The sequence below is a fragment of the Theobroma cacao genome, chromosome 2 (genome assembly GCF_000208745.1).
Source record: "Theobroma cacao cultivar B97-61/B2 chromosome 2, Criollo_cocoa_genome_V2, whole genome shotgun sequence".
Lineage (NCBI taxonomy): Eukaryota > Viridiplantae > Streptophyta > Magnoliopsida > Malvales > Malvaceae > Theobroma > Theobroma cacao.
In genome coordinates, this window is record NC_030851.1 from 2,845,657 (window position 1) to 2,860,033 (window position 14,377).

The following is a 14,377-nucleotide window of genomic DNA, read 5'->3' on the forward strand; positions in this document are numbered from 1 at the left end:
AATGAAAAAAACAAAGAACAGAAAAGAAAACTAAGGGGTGGCTAAGGAAAATAGTAGTTATTGCGATAAAATATTAGATTTTTTTTTATAAAAAGAGAATTTAAATTTAATTTTTGTAAAATAAATAAATCAATATACCTATTATGGAGTCAAATAAATAAGTAAGAAAATATTTATAGATTTTTCTTAACACCATAAATGTTTTATACTTAAACATTTAACTTATTAATAAGTACATGTATCATCTAATTAAAGATTTGTAATTTTTAAATATTTTTTTCAATTTAATTCTTAAACATCTCAATTTTGTTAAATTTAATCCATATACTATACATTTTTATTCAATTTAATTTCTATAACATGGCATTATTTTAAAAAAACATTTTCTCAATCTCCCGTACTAGCATTGCCACGTGATATTGACACATCAACATGTCAATGCCACACCGACATTGCCACATCATCATGTCAATGTCACATGAAACTGCCACATATCACAATGGTGACACATGGCACTACTTGACCATCATATCGGTGCTATATTATCAAACTTTGTCATGTTAGCATCACATTAGCGTTGACATTATCATTTTTAATGGTAAAATTAGATGCTGTTAGAGATAGAAATTAAATTAAAGCAATTTTTAAAATAAAAAACTAAATTACTTCAATTTTAAGTATATGGACTAAATTGGATAAAATATATGAGTATAGGGACTTAGTGAATATTTTGACCAAATTAAATTCATATTGTCATTTGTACCTAAATTAAATTAAATGTAAGATCAAGTCATTTAATTTCAAAAAAAATGTAACAACAAATTGATTTAAAATAATTTATCTCACCCCAAAATGAGATTAAGGGGTACCCATACTAATGATAAAAGAGCTAATTATAGTTATAGTATATAAACCAAAAGTGATTAAGGTTACCCATATTAATGACAAAAGAGAGCTAAAAATAGAAATATTATATGGATAGGTGTAGACCAGGAAAAACATATACCGGAAAAATAATTAATTTCTCCATATACACTTTAAAATTAAATAAATAAAAGGGATTTAGAAAAATATGTGGATGGGCCGTTGCATAAGAAAAAAGTTGGGCAATAGGCCTTGTTTTAACCCCAATCCATAAAACCTGGATCCAAAACCGACCCGCTATTTCTAGTAACTATAAATTACTCGGAGCCAAAATTGCTCGCATTGAGCCCTAGAGGTACTCGGGTACCCCGTGAAATCTCTAAATTAGGTGCGTTGAATATTTTGCTCTGTTCACGAAAGGTAATTTCTCACGCTTCGCTTTCAAACCCTAATAATTCATTTCACTGCTAACAAATCACAAAGAACGAGAAAGTAAGTTTCGAATGTGAATTTGGTTAAGCATTTTGCTGGATTTCAGATTTTGTTAATATTCTGCTGTCTCAATGGGAAAACTAAGTAGTAGTTTGAGATTAGAGCAAGTTTAGTTTAATCGAGTGAAACTAGTGGAGTTTATTCATTTCTTTAATGTTTCATTTTCGTATTTGTGCAGAGTTTAAATTATTCGGTTTTTGTAAAAGAAAAAAAATTACTCGATTTTTGTCTTAATTGCAGATTAGAAGGGAGTAATTATGGATTTTGATGAATATGAGTATTTAGAAAAGACGGTTGAAAATACTGAGCCTCAAAAGGCGAAGGAAGATGGTAATGGTGGCATTGATAGTGTCAAATCCGAAGAGAGGAATCGAAGTCGGAGTTCAAAGCATAAGAGGGAGGAGAGAGCTGATGATTATGAAAATGAACATCGACGTTCCAAGCGCTCAAAATCACGAGAGGAATCATCACGTGATCTTGACCGGCACAAGGAACGAGGCTCAAGAGATGGCGAGAAGGATAGGCACAGGAGCAGCCGAGAACACAGAGACAAGGACAGGGACAGGGAGGAGAGGAATGGGAGGGACAGAGAGAGGGAACGTGAAAGAGATAGGAAAGAGCGTGATCGTGAGAGTGAGAGGGACAGGGACAGGGAAAAGGAGAGAGAGAGGTCAACAAGAAGCCAAAGTCGATCAGAAAGAGAGCAAGAGAGAAGTCGGGACAGGGAGTTTAGTGAAAGAGAGTTGAGGGAACGAGACAGAGAAAGCAGGTACCCCTGCCTCTTTATTTTACTTCCATTTGTTTAGCTTTTGGTTTCTTTGTGAAGTGTCTTTCTTATCACATTTGGCTTGAGAATTGCTTTTATGCATAATTGCAAACATTAATTTGATGCAATAATAGTAATTTGTTCACATTTGGTTTGTGATATGGCTCATTTAGGTTCATTTGAGATTGTACATTTTACAAGCCAATTGTTTGAGATTATCTTGAGTCAAACGTTTAATTGGACATATTTTTTTTGTGGAATATCTTCTTGGTAAAAATAGTGCTCAATAGCCCTTTGTTTGCAAGTTAAAGTTGTGAGGAACTTGTGTTATTTGTTTGTGGCTGAATTTGTCCAAAACACATTTATTGCCCCTCGTCATTGAATTTGCTCATTATAAAAGGCTAACTCCACTGTAACGTGACAAAGAATGATAAAGGTTGAAAATGACCGTAACTATTAGGCAGTTTTTTTTTTTTTAATTTATTTATTGAGAATGTTAAGTGTAGGATTTAGTCGAAAAATGCCATTGTTGAAACATTAGGCTAGCTATCTTATGCTGATTGTGATTTATTTGATGTCAGAGAAATTATTATTGAGGCAATGCTATGTGCTTGTACTAATTAGTACCTACATATAGGGAACAGTTAATCTTGGAGGTGGGGAACCTTTACTTATATGAACATTTTTCCTATTTGGAAGATGTAGTATGGGTAAGGGTGGCTGAAATGATACATAGGTAATGCTGTGCATTGTTGGGGTTATTCAATGATGATTGTATATGACTTGTAAGTGAGTTGGTTATTAGGTGCATTCTCTCATTGATTCTCTTCTTAATTAACTATCTGGATCATAACTTAAGTTATCTTTCAATTGACTAAACTATAGTGAGCTACTTGACTTTTCTTTCTGATATTGGTAAGTAGCTTATTTTGAGATTTTTGTACTTTGATAATAGCAAGTTTCCTTCCTAGAGTTGTAAATGTTGCAATGGGCTGTTATTGGTGTTTAAGAAATAGTTTCTTAGTTCATTTTATGCAAGCTCTGTTGTTTTGGTGAGCAAATGTGATGCAGATATTTTCTTCCTGTTCTTAGTGTCCTGTTTCGTAACATCTCTCCTAAAGTTGGCATGGCTATTTATCAGGCCCCTTCAGCACAGCACCAGTCTCACACATGTAACCATGTAGAAGATCTAGATAATCAACCTTTTCTATGGCATAGATATGCTGTATCAGTTGTTTCCTCCAAGTATAATTCTCGCTTGCTTAACGGGTTTTATACTGTATCTAAATGAGTTTTTTCTCCAGTTCTTAAGTTTCATATAGTTTTGCTATTTATTCGGTCTTGTAAATTCTGAATATTAAACATTAGATTCTGGGAACTCGCAGATGTGCTAGAGCAGTCTTCAGATGGTCTTTCTGGCAATTGGGCCAGGCACTGGAACTCAGGTCATGGGTTTTAAATATTTTTTCCTAGATTTCAGACTATATATGAAAGCTTGCATTGCAAGAATGAAGTTTCAATCTTGGAGGTTTTGACCGGAGTGGTGATGTCATGTTATGATTTCCGTTATCCTCCACCTTTAAAAAATGAGTTGCTTAATTATATCTATTCTATTGCAGAAATGCTGGTGAGGGTATGATGGGCTTTGCCTAAGCTTTAAAGAAGCAGTTCACCTTCTGATGCTTGTGGGTGTTCAGTGGGATACCAGATTGGCCACATTTTTTTTTCTCTCTCTCTTTTTGCAGGGGATAATCATTAAAATGTTGATTAATTGCCTGTCTTGAAGTTTTAGGTTTTAGGTAACCATAGTGCTTTCTTCTATTGTCTTATGTTTGATTTCACTGTTATAGGTCTATGTTTGATTCCACTGTTACTGAGTCAAGGTCTTATGTTGACTTTGTGTAGTTCCCTGCAGGAACATGTATCAAGGTTCGGCGTTTTTACGCATGTTGGAGAGAAAAAATTGATGCCATTCTGGATTTTGCTTTTTTTTTCTTGTTACCTTTTTTTTTTGGCAGTGATTGCATGAGCATACGTTGAGAGATTTCTTCACATCCCAGAAGCAAAAGCATATTTTTCTACTTCACCTTTTGTTGAACGTTTTCATTGCTTTGAGTGGTTGTGTTGGCATTTATATCTGTTTTTGTAAACAATATAAATTGTTATTTTATGTTTTTTCTCCTTCCTGCAGGAGGAATAAAGACAAAAAGGAAAATGCAGCAGAGGCTGAGGCTGATCCAGAAAGAGATCAGAGAACTGTATTTGCTTATCAGGTTTTGATGCATTTAGAGTGTTTGTTCTATCATGTTATTGTGGCCCTGATCTTTTTCCTTATGACTGCTGATGTAAAATTTTGTAACCAATTTCTGACAGATATCTTTGAAGGCTAATGAAAGAGATGTTTATGAGTTCTTCTCTAGGGCTGGCAAGGTGATTTCTATTTCGATTTCACGGTTCATCTCAAAATTTCTTCTACGGTAGTCAGATTAGGCTCATTAAATACTTAAATGTAACACGTATGATGCTTAACCCCGTGTTTGATTGTGGTATGAGACTCATATTCATTTAATTACCATTTGATTCCTATATTAGAGGCCTTTTTAGTAGTTGTAATCTGTATGAACAACATATAAATTGAGGTTAATTGCCAGAGGGTTGTGCTGGAGTGCTCTATTGTTATTAGTTTCCATGGAGCTAGAGTCATTTGCTTTAATATCAAAATTCATGCATTCTAATTACTTTTGGTCCTATACTTAAACTGGTTTATTACAACATATGAATTTAATTGAAAATATTGAAAATACTTTTAGGTCATAGAATGATCATATAAAATCTGTTGATTTAGTCTTAAACAATAATTTAAAAATGCCTACTGCAATTCATAGTTTTAACTACTCAAAGATTCTTTCAACAGAAAATTTGAGTCATCATAGGTGCAGACAAATACAGATTTATACACGCACACAAGTTGTCTTTTTTTTTTCTTGTCCTGCTTACTTATCGATCACAATTTTCAGGTACGAGATGTTCGCCTCATAATGGATCGAAATTCAAGACGTTCCAAGGGGGTTGGGTAAGTACTAAACCTTAATGACTATAAGTTGCGATTCTTAGGTGCTATTTGGTTGTTGTTTTTGCTACCTAACTTTTATTATTTGCTTTTCTTACGTAGAAGTTTCTGATAAGCAAAATTTAAGTGATGCAAAATAAAGAAATCATCAGATGTTGTACAAATTTTAATTTATGTGTTACATATATAACTAAAACCTTTTATGCTGTTATGTAAAAAAATTTTCTGCTGGTGAAGTTAAAAGCACAATGCCAAAATTGTTTTGTTTTGTTAATTCCTCTTAAAAAAGTGGTGAGGAGACAATACTAAGTGGGGTGGTTTGGAGGCCCTGCATCTTGTTATGTATGCTTTCTGCATTTTTGTGGAACTTAATTAAATTTCTTATGCAGGTATATTGAGTTCTATGATGTAATGTCAGTCCCTATGGCAATAGCACTCTCTGGACAGCCTCTTCTTGGTCAACCGGTGATGGTGAAACCATCAGAAGCTGAGAAGAATCTTGTTCAGTCAACTACATTGGTGGCAGCTGGACAGACAGGTCCATATTCTGGTGGGGCTAGAAGGTTGTATGTTGGCAACCTACATTTCAACATTACAGAAGATCAACTTCGTCAGGTAAGATGGTAATAATGTATGATTCAGTGTTTGAGACAGGATCTTAATTATTGGTTATGAATGCTGTTAATTTTAATTACTCTGGGTTTGGGTTGTAATCTGAAAGCTTTGTCTGGGGACTTGAATAGTATGCTAGTCTAACTGGAGAAGATTTAAATGAAAGATTTTGGGAGGGCAGTATCCAAAGATAAGAGAAGCAAAAACCTAGGCATGGCATTTATGTGTCTTAGAACTTCCATTCAAGGAGATACATTTGATGCCTTGCAATAACACGTGGGCATCAAAGGATTTTCTTCATTAACTTTGGAAAACACAAATTCTTAAGTATGGCAAAGACTCGGTTGCAAAATTGACTTGAAGAGAAACTGCCCACCTCAAGGGGACTTGAGATCAACTGAACCTAATACCCCTTTTTTTTTTTTTGCCAAGTTGTTTTTGACAATTGTTACAGACTCAACTTTTCCCCCTTCTCTGATGAAATATTGCACTTTCCATTTATTTGTATCACTTTGACCAAAATAGCTATATTGTTCATTGGGATTGTACTTATCAGGTAGACTTTAAGGATTATGAAATGAACTCTTAAATGTGTTTTTGTTACATGATGTTTTTCAATGTAATGTTTACTAGTTTGCTTACCATGAGGTATTTTTTATTAATATTGTTGCTCTTTGGTCATCTTTACAGGGGGTTTTAAGTTTCTAAATTTCTCTCTCTAATCCTCATTAATTGGAGTAATATCTCTTTATCTTATTTGCTTGGTACTTGTTGTTGGATTGATATTGCTCATTTCATTCTTGTTTAAAATGCTCAGGTTTTTGAACCTTTTGGTTCTGTGGAGCTGGTTCAGTTGCCTCTTGACGAAACTGGTCATTGTAAAGGTTTTGGTTTTGTCCAGGTAATACTTAGTGAAGCAACCTGAGAAATTCATTGTGATTTTTCTTTAGCAAATCCTTAGATATATACATTATGTTGCAAGACTGTAAGTGAATGTATAACCCAAGAAAAGGTACAACTTTAAACTTGAAGAGCTCAGTTTGTGCTATATGTTGAAAAACTTTATCTAACTGTTCAAACAGGTCATATTGAATTATTCTTGATAGTGAGGAAGGCTATTTGAGATGGCCTTATATGATAGATGCTTAATGGTGTCTGTTTTGAAAAGATAATCGAATGATTATTCTTCTTGCAGTTTGCCCGTCTAGAAGATGCTAAGAATGCATTGAATTTGAATGGACAGCTGGAGATTGGAGGTCGAGTAATCAAGGTAATCATGGGTAATTGTTGTGTTCTTTTCTTGTGGGCATGCATATGTTCATTGATATCTGATTTAAGGTCCCTACCTTATTTAAACCTCCAATTTCTGAATTAAATTGACTATAACTCTATAAAACCATAACCTTTTATATTCTTTTGCTGCCAACTTTCTTTTAGCTGCTGTCCTATGGACCATGTAACTCAAATTCTTAGCCATCGAACAGCCTTAAGAATGAGAGTTTTTTGTTTTGTTTGTTTTTGCTATACATGTTCTTTTTCCATCTTTCAGGTATCAACCGTTACCGATCAAGGTTTATTGGAAGATGTTGGGACAAATGCCGCTGATCTTGATGATGACGAAGGTGGTGGCTTGGTGAGTGTTGTTCATACTCTCTTGCTTCTGTTAATGATCCAGAATTCTTTTATGCTTCTAATGAGGTGTCAGCTGGCTAAGAATGGTTTCAGTTGAACCCACCTTTAGAAAATAGCCCAATCTTGACATTGCATTTGAGAAAGGTGTATGCTCAGAGAGTCAGCAACTGACTATTTTCCCAGGAGCATAGCCAACAATTGCATAGTCATTAGATAATGCCCTTGTGGCTGTCTCACATTTATCTTTGGTTTGCTAGGTGTATCTGCATTTGATGAATTTGGTTTCTTTATTCTTGCACGTTTCTGTAACTTCTTGGGAAGCTGACAAAATGTTCCTATGAAATTCAGTCTCTGAATTCATCCTCTCGAGCACTTCTCATGGCAAAGTTGGATCGCAGTGGCACTGCATCAAGGTTTGCCTTTTTAAATCTTGCAATTGTTTTATTTATAAATTATCTGGCTGATACTGCATCTGCCTTCTTTTTTTGCAGTATTACTGGTTCGGTAGGCGTTGCTGGTAATAGCACTGGCCTAACTGCTACAACAGCAACAGTCCTTGGTGCTGCACCTGCGGTACCATCCCTTGTTCCCCCTACTCTACAGGCCCATGTTCGTACTATCTCTGGACTTCCAGGTGTGGGTCTACAACTCCCTAGTAATGGCATCCCTACTATCGACACAATTGGAACCCCAAGCGAATGCCTATTGTTAAAGAATATGTTTGATCCAGATCTGGAGGTTGGTGTCCATGCCTAGATTGTAAAAGTTTCTTTTTTCCATGGTCTTGTCTAATCATATCATATTTCTTGTGATAGACGGAACCAGATTTTGATTTGGACATCAAAGAAGATGTTCAAGAAGAATGTTCAAAATTTGGAAAATTGAAGCATATATATGTGGACAGGTAATTCCTAGTCGGACCTCCTGCTGCTGCTATATCTTTGTTAGATTAGGCAATATTTGGTTCCCTTGCGCTTGTCTTGGAGCATGTTAGTGTGCTTTGTTCATGGTTATTCTTGCAGGATTTTGTAGCATTCCTTTTATTCTTTGCTTTTCGCTCTTTTTCTGACGACTGTTGTGGCTCTTTATTTCCTTCAACAGGGACAGTGCTGGTTTTGTCTACCTACGGTTCGAAGATACACAGGCTGCGATGAGTGCTCAACGGAACCTACATGGAAGATGGTTTGCTGCTAAAATGATTACTGCTACATTCATGGTAACATTAGTTTTCTTCTAGTTCATCAGTATTTCATATCATTATCAAATAATTGCCATCAATTTCTGTTTTACTTTCGAAATAAAAATATATGTTGATGCAGGTGCCTCAAACCTACGAGGCAAAGTTTCCAGACAGCAAGAGATTGTTGGAATGATGTTTAACCTAAGGCTGCGTTTGAAATCTAGAGGGTTCGTTAGGAATTATAGTTTCCTTGAAATTTGATATCCCCAGGAACTTGAATGAGAAGTTCAAATATCTGTATTTGAAATTAGATGCACTATTTCCTACTAATTTTTATTTTTATTTTTTGCCATGTTTGATATACCACTGCAAAAAGGTGGGAGTAGTTGTTGATGACAATAAAATTCTTACAAGGCCCCTTGTGGTAGCAAAAATATTTCTATTCTCTGATGCAGAACTATGTTTAGATAAATAACATTGTAAATACATACAGATACCACTAAATTCCAAATACTGTTTAATAAATTATATATAATATGAACAAAATATGCTTCCAAAAAAAATTGAAAAGAATCAAGTACCGAAAGACTATATTTGTGTCTGTGGGTGTGTAGATATGTGTGCGCAAAATAACATAAGGTTGTTAAATTGGAGAGGTCAGTATGGCATCAATGTGCCTTTAGATATTTGTGTCTGTTGATTAATATTGAGTTTTTATTAGATGTATAGTTTGTATAAAATTGGTATGTTATTAGTGAATTAAATGCTGTTATTCTGATAGTAAATAAATTTAAAAGCTGAAAATTTTAAATAATACATATTTATAATTTTTGAAATTTTTACTTGTGTAATTATGAAATGTAGTATGTAATTAAATGATAATGTATAAATATTTACATTGACAATTGTATATTTTCCAAGAAAACATTCTTATTGCTTTACTCGTTTCTAACGGGCTGCTTGCATCATATTTTGATCAGAAAAAGGAAATTATCAATCGATGTAATTACTCTACATATTTTGATAATCACTCTAAATTATCAATCGACAGTTTTGTGGTAAAGGTGTCTGGCCTGGTTTTGCCCCTTGCGATGATCACGTTGTTTATTGGTTTTTGACTTGGTTCCCAACCCCAACCGCCCACGTAATTTAATTTGGCGCCACTTTATAGCTCTCTTCCTGCTAGGGTGTACGTAATGTGATTACATGGTACACTTTTAACTTCGTCACTTCTTCTAGTTTAAAACATTTTGATCTGGTTTGCTATCAAAGGAAGAGCTAGAGAAGGACCCTTTCAAGCTGAAACAATTTGTGTTAAACAAGCTTGATGGTGCGTCCGATGACATAAAGGCTGTCATAGAAAACACTGCCCCGGACGCCTTTGTACCGTTGTCTCCACTAAGAATCAGGCCCCCCTGGGATCTTCCTAGCAAGGGCAATTTTTGTTTAGCAGGGGATGCACTCCACCCGATGACCCCACACATTGGACAAGGTGGCTGTTCAGCACTGGAAGATGCTGTGGGCCTGTCCAGTTGCCTTGCGGAAGCCCTGGTGAAACCTGGCAGAGAATTTAAAGGTAAAGCTTTCGAAGAGGAGGATTCCAAGCGGATTGAGCTGGCGTTGCGTAGGTATGCCAAGGAGAGGGGATGGACAGTAAGTATTACAAGTAGTGTATTGATTTTGATTTTGTATCATAAACTTAAATATTTTTTTTTTGTAAAAAATATTGATCTATCATTGTCAAAATTTTCATAACTTTTGTTAATGAGATATGAAATCATTGATACACTTTTGAATTATTGATCTTTTTATTTTTATTATTTTTTAAAATTTATCTCTAAATTACTAATTTATATGAAAAAAAAACACTTAGATTCCCGTATGAATAAAAATTACTATTGTTATTCAATAAATATCTGTAAAATTGAATAAACATTTGATCTCCATTTATAATTGTTTTATAATTAACCATTACAAAATTTATGATCCCTATTTTCTTCTTGTAACGAGTAATCACCTAATTCTGAAGTATCCAAATGTTAAGTCCCTAAATTTGTTACATTACCAAACTCTTGTACTCAACAAATTTGTTCACCCTAGTGTCGGCCATCTAAGTTGATGGGTTTTCGACCACAATGACAAAATGCCAGGAATCATATTACTCTTGCAAGCTTGGAAATAAATACTTACTAGAAGCTTCAGTTTTGCCTGCCATCATCACTAATTTGACACTTCCAAGTTTCATTCTTATCTTATATTTACAGTTTCAGCATTTCTAACTATTGCTGACCTTCTGAAAGCTGCTTTAGCTTCAACTTCTCAATCATGGCCCTAATCTCAGTCGAATATCTTGGCAGCAAGATATATATAAAATTTACATGATAAATTATTGTGGTAGGAAATGTGCGAAAAACAACTAAATTTATATGATAATCGAGAAGAAATATAATATTTGGGTGTATCTTCATGGCCCTCTCTCCAAGGGTCAAAATGAGGAACCAATGCTTGAAAGCTTTCGTAATCATCCTAGGAGGCTTGAACGTCAAAGTTGAACCACTTGTGGCGTTGAAATTTGATTAGACCCCATAAACAGACCGAATATGGTAATAGAGGTGGCTCCAGATTGGGCTTTCATAGAGATCACCTGATGACATCAGCAATGAGCAAACCCACCCTATTTTCGAGAATTAAAAAGCAGAAAACTGTATGAATCCTACGTCACATGCATCTTTGGAGCCAAAGGTACGCTCCCATCTTCTATTAATTAAAAAAAGAGTCTGATTGCCACTTTTTCAACATTGTTGTTTTTCTTTTAGTCGTATCTGCTGCCTGATATTGAAAGTTGGGTAATAAACACTCCACTGAATTACTGTATGTTGTGCTTAAATTCAATGTATTTGGTTAAATGCTTAAGAAATACAAGATGTAGATACAGATTACTTGGCATAAGAACCAGGAACCTCCAGCTAAAAAGTTCCAAGAAACTCTTAAAATGCTTTTCAATGGCCGGAGAAGATTCTTTGCAGGATCGAGCTGATACTCTCATCAGGAGTTGCCAATTACCTATAGCTTAATGCTTAACAAAATATCATTTAAAAAGAAAAGAAAAGGAAAGGAAAAAAATAAATAAATGTGCAAGTGGGATGGGAATGGTCCTTCCTAGAAGGAAGTAAATTCAAACTTGCGGACAAAGTTTAATCCGCCGTCAACCACTGTCCGAGCAGACAAATTAACCAACATACGAAATTACACATGGAACCTGGACTGAGTATTGCCTATTTGCTGCCATAGTCATTTGTCGTTGTCTTGTCTTTCGCTATATAAGGGCCACTCTTATCCTTAATGTTCACTAGTATCATTTCTCTAGCCTATCTTCCTGTCAAGAATTAAAAGCAATCTGCGAGTGCCTTTACAAATCAAGATGGAAATCGTTGAAGACGTTGTGATTGTGGGAGCTGGAATTGCTGGTCTCACCACATCCTTGGGACTTCACAGGCATGTCATCGCCACCAACAAACTATTGATATGATCGAAAATTTTCTGTATCTGTACATGTAAAAATAGTAACTGATCCCAAACTTTTGCAGGCTAGGAATTCGTAGTTTAGTATTGGAATCATCGGGCAGACTAAGGACCACAGGATTTGCATTCACAACATGGGAAAACGCCTGGAAAGCCTTGGATGCTATTGGCATCGGTGAATCTCTACGTCAACACCATAGCCTGATGCAAAGGTACTTAACTACACCATAACCTGGAAAGCCTTGGATGCTATTTCCCTATAAACTTACCTGATGGGGTATTTGCACCTGTTTGCAGCATACTTGTTGCCTCTACATTTTTAGTTAAGTCCACATCGGAGATATCATTCATGGGTTCTGAAGTTCGTTGTCTTCAAAGGAGATTATTGTTGGAAACTTTAGCAAATGAAGTCCCCAGCGGTACCATCAGGTTCTCCTCCAAAGTGGTTTCTATTGAGGAATCAGGCTTCTTTAAACGAGTGCATCTTGCTGATGGAACCATCCTCAAAACCAAGGTAAAATCGAGTTAATTTATAGTAAATTTATAACTGTCAGATGTAAACCAAAAGGAATTTTATTGTTTAAGAGGCACTGTTGATTGCAAAATGACAGGTGTTGATTGGGTGTGATGGAGTCAACTCAGTGGTGGCAAAATGGCTTGGTTTCGAGAAGCCTGTTTTCGCAGGGAGATCAGCAATTAGGGGTTTTGCCAATATTGAAGGTGGCCATGGCTTTGGACTAAAATTTAGGCAGTTCGTAGGCAAAGGTATTCGTTCAGGTTTACTCCCTTGTGATGATGAGATTGTTTATTGGTTTATGACTTGGACTCCCGCCAGCAAAGGTACCTTTGCCCCCTTTCTTTCTGTTAAAAATCTGTGACTGCTTAACGCATATCATCTTTCCTTAAATTCTACTATTATATTTTACTTGCAGAAGAAGAGCTAGAAGAAGACCCAGTTAAGCTGAAGCAATTTGCGATGAGCAAGCTTAAAGATACACCAGATGAGATGAAATCTGTTATAGAAAAAACTTTGCTAGATGGCATTGTATCATCTCCATTAAGATACAGAAGGCCTTGGGAGCTGCTTTGGGGAAATATTAGCAAGGGTAATGTCTGTTTAGCTGGTGATGCTCTTCATCCCATGACCCCAGACCTTGGCCAAGGTGGGTGTTCCGCCATGGAAGATGGTGTTGTCCTGGCTAGGTGTCTTGCTGAAGCCTTGTTGAAAGTACCAAGAGGAGAAATCAAGGAAAAAATTGATGAAGAAGAGGAATATAAGAGGATTGAAATGGGGTTGAAAAAATTTGCCCAAGAGAGAAGATGGAGAAGCATTGATCTCATTACCACAGCTTACATGGTGGGTTTTATACAACAACATAATGGGAAGATAATTAACTTCTTCAGAGACAAATTCCTATCCAGGTTCCTATCTGGGATACTGTTAAGGAAGGCTAGTTATGACTCTGGGAATCTTATTTAGCACCTGTTGAATGAAGCATGAACCCTTTGTTCTTACATAATTTTGTGTATAATTTATAATTTCCGAAGTTTTAATAAAGAAAGTTCTTGATTAGAGTTTTCAAGTTTGTATTTCAAGTATAGCAGTGTTATAATCCAACCAAATTATACAAACAAAAAAAAATTTAGTGGTTAGATTAGACCAAGAAAAGACCAATGGTAAGCCACAAAATAGCACCTGTTATGAATTTTTTTGTGAATATTTATTTATATTATCTATATTTAGATTTGGATGTAAATTAAATTTGATAAATTTTAGGATTTAATCCATCTAAAGTATTATCTTTCATCTTGTAAATTCAATCTAGATAAGGGGTTATTAACTTATAAATAAACTCTTTCACTTCATTTGTAAAAATACACTCGAATAAGATTTTCTAACTCCCTCTAAATACTTTCTCTTATATTTCTCTAATAGTTGTTATTTTAAGATTTATTTCATAACACGTTATCAGCACGATTCTCTGATCTCTCAAGTTTTAGAAGTATTATGTTTTCCTCATCTTAAATTTCAAAAGGATTTCAATGATTGGGTTTTGATTTTTGGTTTTAAAAAATAAGATAATTGACTTGATATCTCTTCAGTATTTTATTCTCTAAAAATCGACCTTAATATGAATTTTACTATCATGTAGTATATATTTTGTCCCTTAATTAGACAGTGAATTTTGCTATTATACAGCTATTAATGAAAAACCATGAATGTCCATTTCTTGAAGTG

The 14,377-nt window shown here is 35.0% G+C and overlaps 2 protein-coding genes across 4 annotated transcripts; both read left to right on the forward strand.

The window, feature by feature from the left end:
- On the forward strand, positions 1,206-9,070 carry LOC18607519 (RNA-binding protein 39). 3 transcript variants are annotated; one of them, XM_007041720.2, is made up of 14 exons: positions 1,206-1,284; positions 1,597-2,125; positions 4,314-4,395; positions 4,496-4,552; positions 5,140-5,195; positions 5,582-5,807; positions 6,622-6,705; positions 7,000-7,074; positions 7,354-7,437; positions 7,785-7,849; positions 7,928-8,174; positions 8,252-8,340; positions 8,538-8,652; positions 8,756-9,070. In XM_007041720.2, the coding sequence occupies exons 2-14, from the start codon at positions 1,614-1,616 to the stop codon at positions 8,807-8,809; spliced, it is 1,746 nt and encodes a 581-aa protein (XP_007041782.2). In that variant the 5' UTR covers positions 1,206-1,284; positions 1,597-1,613; the 3' UTR covers positions 8,810-9,070. The 3 variants fall into 3 exon arrangements, with proteins under 3 accessions (XP_007041782.2, XP_007041783.2, XP_017971540.1); XM_007041721.2 differs by lacking the exon at positions 1,206-1,284 and adding an exon at positions 1,289-1,356; XM_018116051.1 differs by lacking the exons at positions 1,206-1,284; positions 1,597-2,125 and adding an exon at positions 3,928-4,051.
- On the forward strand, positions 11,949-13,721 carry LOC18607521 (FAD-dependent urate hydroxylase). The gene is made up of 5 exons (XM_018114767.1): positions 11,949-12,111; positions 12,204-12,350; positions 12,436-12,652; positions 12,750-12,978; positions 13,071-13,721. The coding sequence occupies exons 1-5, from the start codon at positions 12,038-12,040 to the stop codon at positions 13,616-13,618; spliced, it is 1,215 nt and encodes a 404-aa protein (XP_017970256.1). The 5' UTR covers positions 11,949-12,037; the 3' UTR covers positions 13,619-13,721.

Bases quoted from the DNA above. Each gene is read 5' to 3' on its own strand.
- LOC18607519 (XM_007041720.2), top strand. From the start codon at position 1,614: ATGGATTTTGATGAATATGAGTATTTAGAAAAGACGGTTGAAAATACT. The intron at 7,075-7,353 runs GTAATCATGGGT...TCCATCTTTCAG, and splicing joins TTGGAGGTCGAGTAATCAAG to GTATCAACCGTTACCGATCA. The intron at 7,438-7,784 runs GTGAGTGTTGTT...TATGAAATTCAG, and splicing joins ATGACGAAGGTGGTGGCTTG to TCTCTGAATTCATCCTCTCG.
- LOC18607521 (XM_018114767.1), top strand. From the start codon at position 12,038: ATGGAAATCGTTGAAGACGTTGTGATTGTGGGAGCTGGAATTGCTGGT. The intron at 12,351-12,435 runs GTACTTAACTAC...ACCTGTTTGCAG, and splicing joins CACCATAGCCTGATGCAAAG to CATACTTGTTGCCTCTACAT. The intron at 12,653-12,749 runs GTAAAATCGAGT...GCAAAATGACAG, and splicing joins GAACCATCCTCAAAACCAAG to GTGTTGATTGGGTGTGATGG.